The sequence below is a fragment of the Physeter macrocephalus genome, chromosome 10 (genome assembly GCF_002837175.3).
Source record: "Physeter macrocephalus isolate SW-GA chromosome 10, ASM283717v5, whole genome shotgun sequence".
NCBI classification, from domain to species: domain Eukaryota; kingdom Metazoa; phylum Chordata; class Mammalia; order Artiodactyla; family Physeteridae; genus Physeter; species Physeter macrocephalus.
This window is the reverse complement of record NC_041223.1, coordinates 19591170-19599274: the sequence shown is the minus strand read 5'-3', so window position 1 is coordinate 19599274 and position 8105 is coordinate 19591170. Positions and strand designations below refer to the sequence as shown.

Here is an 8105-nt window from a genome sequence, read left to right as displayed (position 1 = left end):
AAACATTTAACAAGGACGTGGAAGAACTAAAGAGGAAACAAGCAACGATGAACAACACAATAAATGAAATTTAAAAAACTCTAGAAGGGATCAATAGCAGAATAACTGAGGCAGAAGAATGGATAAGTGACCTGGAAGATAAAATAGTGGAAATAACTACTGCAGAGCAGAATAAAGAAAAAAGAATGAAAAGAACTCAGGACAGTCTCAGAGACCTCTGGGACAACATTAAATGCACCCACATTTGAATGATAGGGGTCCCAGAAGAAAAAGAGAAAAAGAAAGGGAGTGAGAAAATATTTGAAGAAATTATAGTTGAAAACTTCCCTAATATGGGAAAGGAAATAGTTAATCAAGTCCAATTAATTTCTATTAAAATTCCTTGGCTATAATTAGTTGGTCATTAGAGCTGTCTACTAATAGACGGGACTGTCTCCCAGAGAGCTTCCTGTCACTGAAGGCATTTAAACAGAGTGACTAATTACATATAAGATTAGATGCCTGCACTAGGAATAAAATTTCACTTGAAAACTTCCATTAGACTGCCATCTAGCAACAAGAAAGGGCTGTATATACTTATACAATCTCATTTTTTTATCCTGTTAATTCAAATAAAGCCTTCATTTACAGGTTCAATACATTTCAAACATATTTACTACTCTTTTTCTTTTAGGTTTGCCACCTCTCTTTGAGTTTTAACAAGGCAAAAATCCATGGGGGAATTGGCATAATAAGCATATTAACAATAATTTATAATAACACTTTCTAACGAGAGGCAATACTCATTGCAGAGGGAACTTCTTTGAGAGGACATAAGAAATACAACTGAAAATTTGAGTTTATTTATTGACTTAAATAATACACTGAAGGGTGGAGAAAGAACAAAGCTTTTTATTTTTACTAAATTACATCTTTTGCAGATCTGTCATGAGATCAACAAGATTTCCTTTTTTCATTTGTTGTTTATTTACATCCTGTGCTGCTGGCTACCAAAAGCCATATCTACAACAAGCAGTTGCCATATACCTGCAAGCAGATCATCAGAGAAACAAAACAATATGGAGTATTGCTATTCTATGCCACCCAAAATTACCATGGCAAAGTTTAGAACAGCAAAGCAGTGAGAAAACATGGTTACCTTTATATGCCCTAGGAAATATCAATTAAATGGAGCATGAAGTCTGAAAAAAAATTCTTTTATAGACAGAATGAAAAACTAATAATTACCTCTTCCTCAAGTCTGCCATCTCTCAGGGTAGGAGGTATCCCTGGGTGCTTGGCTATCAACAATTCCATCAGGTTATGCGTAGCATGAAGTCTCTATAAAACACACAAAAGGCAACAATTATGACAGCCAATGCAGTGAACTCCAATGGGAGAACCTACTATTATTAAGGCATACAGAACACTAACACCGCATTTAAGATTTAACCACCGAATTCTTTTCCTTTAAAACAATTTGAATACCACTTTCTCAGAGTCAGTTTTATAGTAATTATCTTAACTCATAATGACATAAATATCTAATTAAAAATATACAGTTTCATGAAACATGTCTATATATTTAACAGAGTATGTAATATAGGTATATTTCTTCTCTTATACATGCACTTGTCTATATGGGGAAATATGAGTATGACAAGTAAGTCCAGTAAAGTAGAAAGGTTGACTGCACAGACTTGACTCCTCTTCTCCTGGGAAATGAGTCTGGATGAGCTTAGCAATTATATTATGATAAAAACAAAGATAATGAAATACATGAGAAAACAGGGCTGTGACCTGGATCTGTTGAACTTAAGGGCTGAAAAGGGGAGGAGCTAGAGGTGAAGATGGTGTAGAATAAAGGAGAAAACTCCATCTTAAATCTCTGTATTAAATATAAGCCAGGCATCTCACTGTGGTATTGAGTCTGCGACTGGTTTGAGGCTCCCTCTGGAGTAAAGGGCTATGAGAAAAAATAAAGTGAATGTAGTTTCTATGTAATTTGAGTCTTTATTTGAGAAGACAGCTAAAGGCTAAAGGATGATTGGTAAGGAGTCTTTCTGGTAAGGTCTGATTTGGTGTCAGTGATTTGAGACTATAAGGGTTTATTCTGTTTGGCTATAAATTACAGGCCGTGGTACAGATCTTTGTAGAGTTAATCTTTGAAGAACTACCTCAAATGTCTTAGGTCTTTTCATCATGCTTTCATAGATAACATAATCAGTAACACTATCAGATTTAATAGCAAAAACAAAAGTATAAATACCATGAAAGAAAAAATGGTAGAAAAAAAAATGGTAGAAACTCGGCTTCACTCCTCTGTGTGCACTTGTGGAAGAGGACTTCTGTTGCTTTCTGCACAAGGTGGTGGAATGAACTGGGAGGAATACGTCTCTCTCCATTCCCTTACACATCCCTTACACATGCCCAACAGAGCAGCGTGAGTAATCTGACTTGATAGAGCAAGACATTTGGTGGACCATGCTTTATCAGCAGCTGGGGTTACTGTGACTCAAAAGCAAGAACCAGGCTGATTGATAGCTTACTCTTCACTCTTGAACTCAGGCATACTGGACCTACCTGTCCTACTTTTGTTTCCTTTATTCAGGAGCACGATATCTTTGTACTTCCTCCTTCTCGCATGTGGTAAATACATTTGCTAAAAGGTCCGTGACCTTCTGTAATCCTTACGCATGCATAATATAAGCAGACTGGTATTTAATTTTCTCTCTTCTTCCCTCTCCCCCCATACACTCCTTCTAATACCTGCTCAGGCACAGGTGAACATGTAGGTCCCAAGGTTTAGATTCTGAATGGTAAAAAAGAAGCCTCACCTGGGACTCAAGCCTAAACTTACCAAGATTCATAAAAGTATCCTTATTTACCATTTAGCTAGAGAGCCTTGTCTATATGATCCACTGAACTGAACCAGGAAGAGGAAGATATTTCACACTGAAGTAAGTGTTATAATTCAAATATCCAAATCTCCCTAAAAGACCTCCAAAAATTAAATTACAAGATCATTGGATAGTTTTTATTATCACTTAGTTTCATTTTTGAGTTTAACTCAATTTCTCTTCTTTTTGGTGAATACCATGTGAATAAATATGTTGATGTTAATATGTGAAGTGATAAAACTGACCCCATTCTTTGAAATACAAATATTTTGAGCTGATTTTCTAATGTAGCTTAGGCTTATCTAGTCAGCCTTGTGGCCAATACTGACCTGAGCAGACAGAATAGTGATTCTAAAACTTTCGTGTATATACAAATCACCTTGGGTGCTTATTAAAAGAACATGATTTCCAAGCTTCATCCCCAGTGATTATGACTCAGTCCATTTGTTACTCTTTGTCCTCTTAAATATTCAGAAAAATTATTTTATAAAAAACAAATATTTTGAAACTTTTTACTTTTTACTTACTTGCAGTGAATCAGTTTTGAGCTTTCCCTTGTGTTCCTCAGATGAACGCAGAACTTCTCTGTACAGTTCTGCTGCCAAGGCATACTCACCTGAATAATCGAAATATATTTAAAGCATAAGAAAATCATGTATTTAGTTCCCAATGTCATCTAGTTATCTATAATCTACAAACACCTACTGTAAAAATACAGCAATGATTACAACTCACTAATTTATTTTTTAAGAAAAGGAATTTAACTTGGTATTAATATGACTGCCCCAGTAAAAAAAAGCTGGTAACAGCACCTGTTTTTTTGTTGTTGGTTAATTTCACAGACTAGAACACCAATCAAACACAATGTTTTAAAATTATACTGAAAAACAAACTCTGAATTAACTTTTAATTTAAACGGTTTTCTTCTTGTTAAAGTTAGTGACTACCAACCAGTAGTCATTAGGATGTTTGAAATTAAGGACAAATTTGGGGTACTTACATGTATTTATAGACAAATATTCAAAACACTATGACCAACCTACACATAATTCTCAGAAAAATAATGCACTCTTCTTGATAGGAATTGTTCTTATTGGTGTTTGGCCAGAATGATTTACAGTTAATAACTACATTTCAAAAATTTAGGAATTCTATTTCTGGTCACACAAATCACTATTAGTCCGAGATTTATGCTGTTTTTTATTATACATAGTTAACACCTTATTCAAATAAAGTAATTAAAAAGTATCAAAGCACAGGTTGGCAGACTATGGCCCATGGGTCTTATCTGACTGCAGTTTTGAGGGTCTACAAGCTAAGAATTTTCTTTTACATTTTTAATAGCTGAAAAATTAAAATAATAATAATATCTTGTGACATGTGAAAATTACATGATATTAAATTTCAGGGTCCATGAATAAAGTTTTATTGGAAGTCAGCCATGCTGACTTATTTATGTACTGTGTGGCTACTTCTGCATTACAATAGCAGAGCTGAATAGTTGCCACAGATCTTACGGTTCACAAAACCTAAAATATTTATTACCTGGTTCTTTCAGAAAAAGTTTGATGAGACTTCACTGAAGAAGAGATTTAACATTTTTAATGACTTTGAGTAATGGAACCTATGTTATTTGCTGCCTGGGGAAAAACTCAAAATTGTTAATTGATACATACAATTAAAATAAAAATCTAACAGTGGCAAAATCATGGAATACAAGGGGAAAAAAAGGTAAAGAGATGTTCTGGTTTTAGTTTGCTGAGGAAAAAAGGTTTTTTCCTGATCATCGCATACACTTGCATTTTTATTTTTTTTAACTTTAAACTAGTTTCTTTAATATCATGGATTTAGAACTTTGTTCATGGCCATAGTGAGTTTTCCATATATACATCTTTGTAAATTTTTTTGTTGGTTCTTTCTCTCTCTTTGTTAAAGTTGATTTTATATATGTAAATTTTATTGTGGTAAAATATACATAAAATAAAACTTACAATTTCAACCATTTTTAGAAGAGTGCAGTTCAGTGAGATTAAGTACATTCATTCATATTGTTGTGCAAAACACTTGCTTTTATACCACTGCTTTATATCTAATTCTACCAGTTATCTAATATAAAGCTTTCTAAAGCACACATTTTCACAGTACTTTACGGTCATCCAATTTCTATTCACTTTAATAAAGGAGAAGATTATTTTTGCAATAATAAAACTGCATTACAATGTAGGAGTAACATAATTATCTTCACACCATGAACTCTGTTTAGTTTTGAAGATTTTTCTTAAGCTTTTCAAAAGACATATGGATTCTATTAATATTTATACTATCATTTATAGAGAATAATTCATTTAACAATTTTCCCCTCATAACTATTATACCTTTTAAAGAAGGTACAATGACTAGACTATAATAAAAACAGTTGAAACTGAACTAGTCATTACAATGTTTTTTTAATGCTTAGTAAAAAAAGAAAAAAAAGGACGTTTTCTGGGGAAGACATAAAAATATGCATATTCAATAAGTTATACAAGTTTAAGCCAAATATGGAAATACCCATTCTTTGCCACTTGATGGCACTAACATTTCCAGGTAAACAAATTGTACTGGTTCTATATTGCCAAACTAATTTTCTCCAAAAAAACACATGTAGAAATGAAAAATGTATGTGATGATCAGGAAAAAAGTTTTCTTTCTCAGAAAACTGAACCTAAAACACTTCTATACCATATATATGTGTGTGTGTGTATGTGTGTGTGAGTGTGTGTGTGTATATATATATTTCATGTATACATTGTACAAAATTGAAATAATACCATGTTTTTTTCGTTTTTTTTTTTTATGGTACACGGGCCTCTCACTGTTGTGGCCTCTCCCATTGCAGAGTACAGGCTCCGGACGTGCAGGCTCAGCGGCCATGGCTCATGGGCCCAGCCGCTCCGCGGCATGTGGGATCTTCCCGGACCAGGGCAGGAACCCGTGTCCCCTGCATCGGCAGGTGGACTCTCAACCACTGCGCCACCAGGGAAGCCCCAATACCATGTTTTTAATACCATAATCAGCGAGGACCGTAGAATATACATTGTATATCATATATATATGTTTGCATACAATATAAACAAATCCCTTTAGAGTTTGATATTAGATTTCTTTTAGAAGTCAGATCTTTACTATCTGATCTCTAATAGAATAGTTTAAATTATATAAGTTAAATATGTAATGTTACTTTAAAAAATGTGTATTATTTAACATACTATGAGTTACACCATGGAAACTAAAAGAAGTTAATCCTCCACAATTAAGTTCATAATTACAATTAAATGAAGAATAGACATACCATTTATTAATGGACTTCCTAACAGGAATTTCTCTTAACAATTAGCAATAGTTTCCATCCATAGATAAATAAGTACAGTAGGAAGGAATACAGTGGAAACTATCTGAAAAGAGCAGTGATGCACCTCCTATTACACCATAGCACAGTATTTTGCCACATAGGAGCCAACTACATGCTGATCCTGCTGGAGTGTTACAGTGTTTGGAAATGATCAGATGAATAACCTTTTCCCCCAATTCCCTTATTATGCATAACTTTACCACAGGGAAAAAGAGACAATAAATCTGACAAGGAGACTAGAAAAAAGGCCAAGTGAAGAAATTCATTTACTGTCTTAAGCTTCTGAGTTATAACAACAGAGAATAAAAATGAGGAATGCAGTTTTAGAATTAAGATGGGAAATCTGAAATTTATTTTTATTATTGTGACCATCTGCAAGTAACATATTACTCCATTTCAGAAATTTTTGATGGTGCGTTTCAACCGACTATAGACAGTATAATATTGAGGTTTACAAATGCCTGTTTGATAAAGAAGCAGACATAGTATAATAAAAAAAATTAAATATCTGATTTGAAATCAAAAGATCCAGGGCCAATTCTCTATCACTTACTAGCTGTAATCTTGAGAAAGCAACTAAGTCTCGTGAACTCATTTTCTCTTATAAAATAGGGATGGTAATGCCTCAACTACTGGGTAATTATGAGGATAAAAAAGAATATATACATATGATGGTGTTAATGCATAATATAAAATGCTTGTAGAAAAATGATCATTTCTCAGATATGTGGCTAGATTTTAATGACCTGACAATATCTTAAACAGCATATTCATTATTCCTGTATTTTTTAAGACCAAGCACACATATTTATTGTCTGTGATAGTCACTTATTCTGTGGATTTTTATCACAATTATTCCACTCAACTAATTTGGAACTGTGAGAAGCTGGTATTTGATACTAATTATTAGATAATTTCCCAAGTTTTGCCTATTTCCAGGTTGAAATAAAGGAAAGTATGTTTCAAAAAATATTTTCTATTAAAAGTTGCCTTACTTAGTCTTTCACTATGGATTGTAAAGCACAGATCATTTTAGATTTTAGACTGATGCCTGGAATACTACATAGTCACAGGCACACAGCAATTGAGATGGCATTGATGATGATGGTGATGATTAAGGATTATTAAAGAAAATCCAAACTTGCAAACACTGCTAGCTAAATTGAAACATAAATTTTTCTGGGCAACTGATTTATTTAAGGTCTTAATAGGTAAATGAGAAAAATGGTCAATTTTCTCCATAACTGTGTATCCAAGTAGACTAACAGATTAGTATCTTGTGGGAAGGTTGAAGGAACTGGAATTTATCATGAAATGCCTTTCCAGCTCTAACACTATGATGAGCTAACTCCACAGATTTTGTGAGGAATACAGAAATAAAGAAGCATCTGTATATCCTAAATTATCAAAAGTGCTTAAAACTGTATATTACTTCACCATTATGAAATACTAACATGATGTAAAGGGCTATAGCCTACTTAGTTTTAGAAAGACTAAAATCAAATTATCTAAACCAAAGCTATTACAGGTTTAAAAGTAGCTTTATAAACAGGTACATTTACATCAGTAATTTCCTCATTATTATAAGAAAACTCTTAAGAACCACTATTGTATAAAAGGTACAAAACTGTACAATCTCTCACTACATTACAACTACAATAAATTGAAATAGTTGTTGAAAAGAGCACTTAGTGATTCACTGAAGTTTCAAAAAAGGTAATACTTGATTTAAGATAGCCAGAAAGGGCTTCCCTGGTGGCGCAGTGGTTGAGAGTCCGCCTGCCGATGTAGGGGACACGGGTTCGTGCCCCGGTCCGGGAAGATCCCACATGCCG

General features: G+C 33.6%; 1 protein-coding gene across 5 annotated transcripts in view; it reads right to left on the bottom strand.

Annotated features, from left to right (window-relative positions):
- SHPRH (SNF2 histone linker PHD RING helicase) overlaps positions 1-8105 on the bottom strand; it is a 98505-nt gene that overhangs the window by 60174 nt on the left and 30226 nt on the right. For all 5 annotated transcript variants that reach the window (XM_024122515.3, XM_024122513.3, XM_024122516.3 and 2 more), the window contains exons 15-16: positions 3407-3495; positions 1228-1320 (exon numbers count right to left, since the gene is read on the bottom strand). In XM_024122515.3, coding sequence (XP_023978283.1) covers positions 1228-1320; positions 3407-3495 — 182 coding nt within the window. The remainder of the gene's footprint in view (positions 1-1227; positions 1321-3406; positions 3496-8105) is intronic.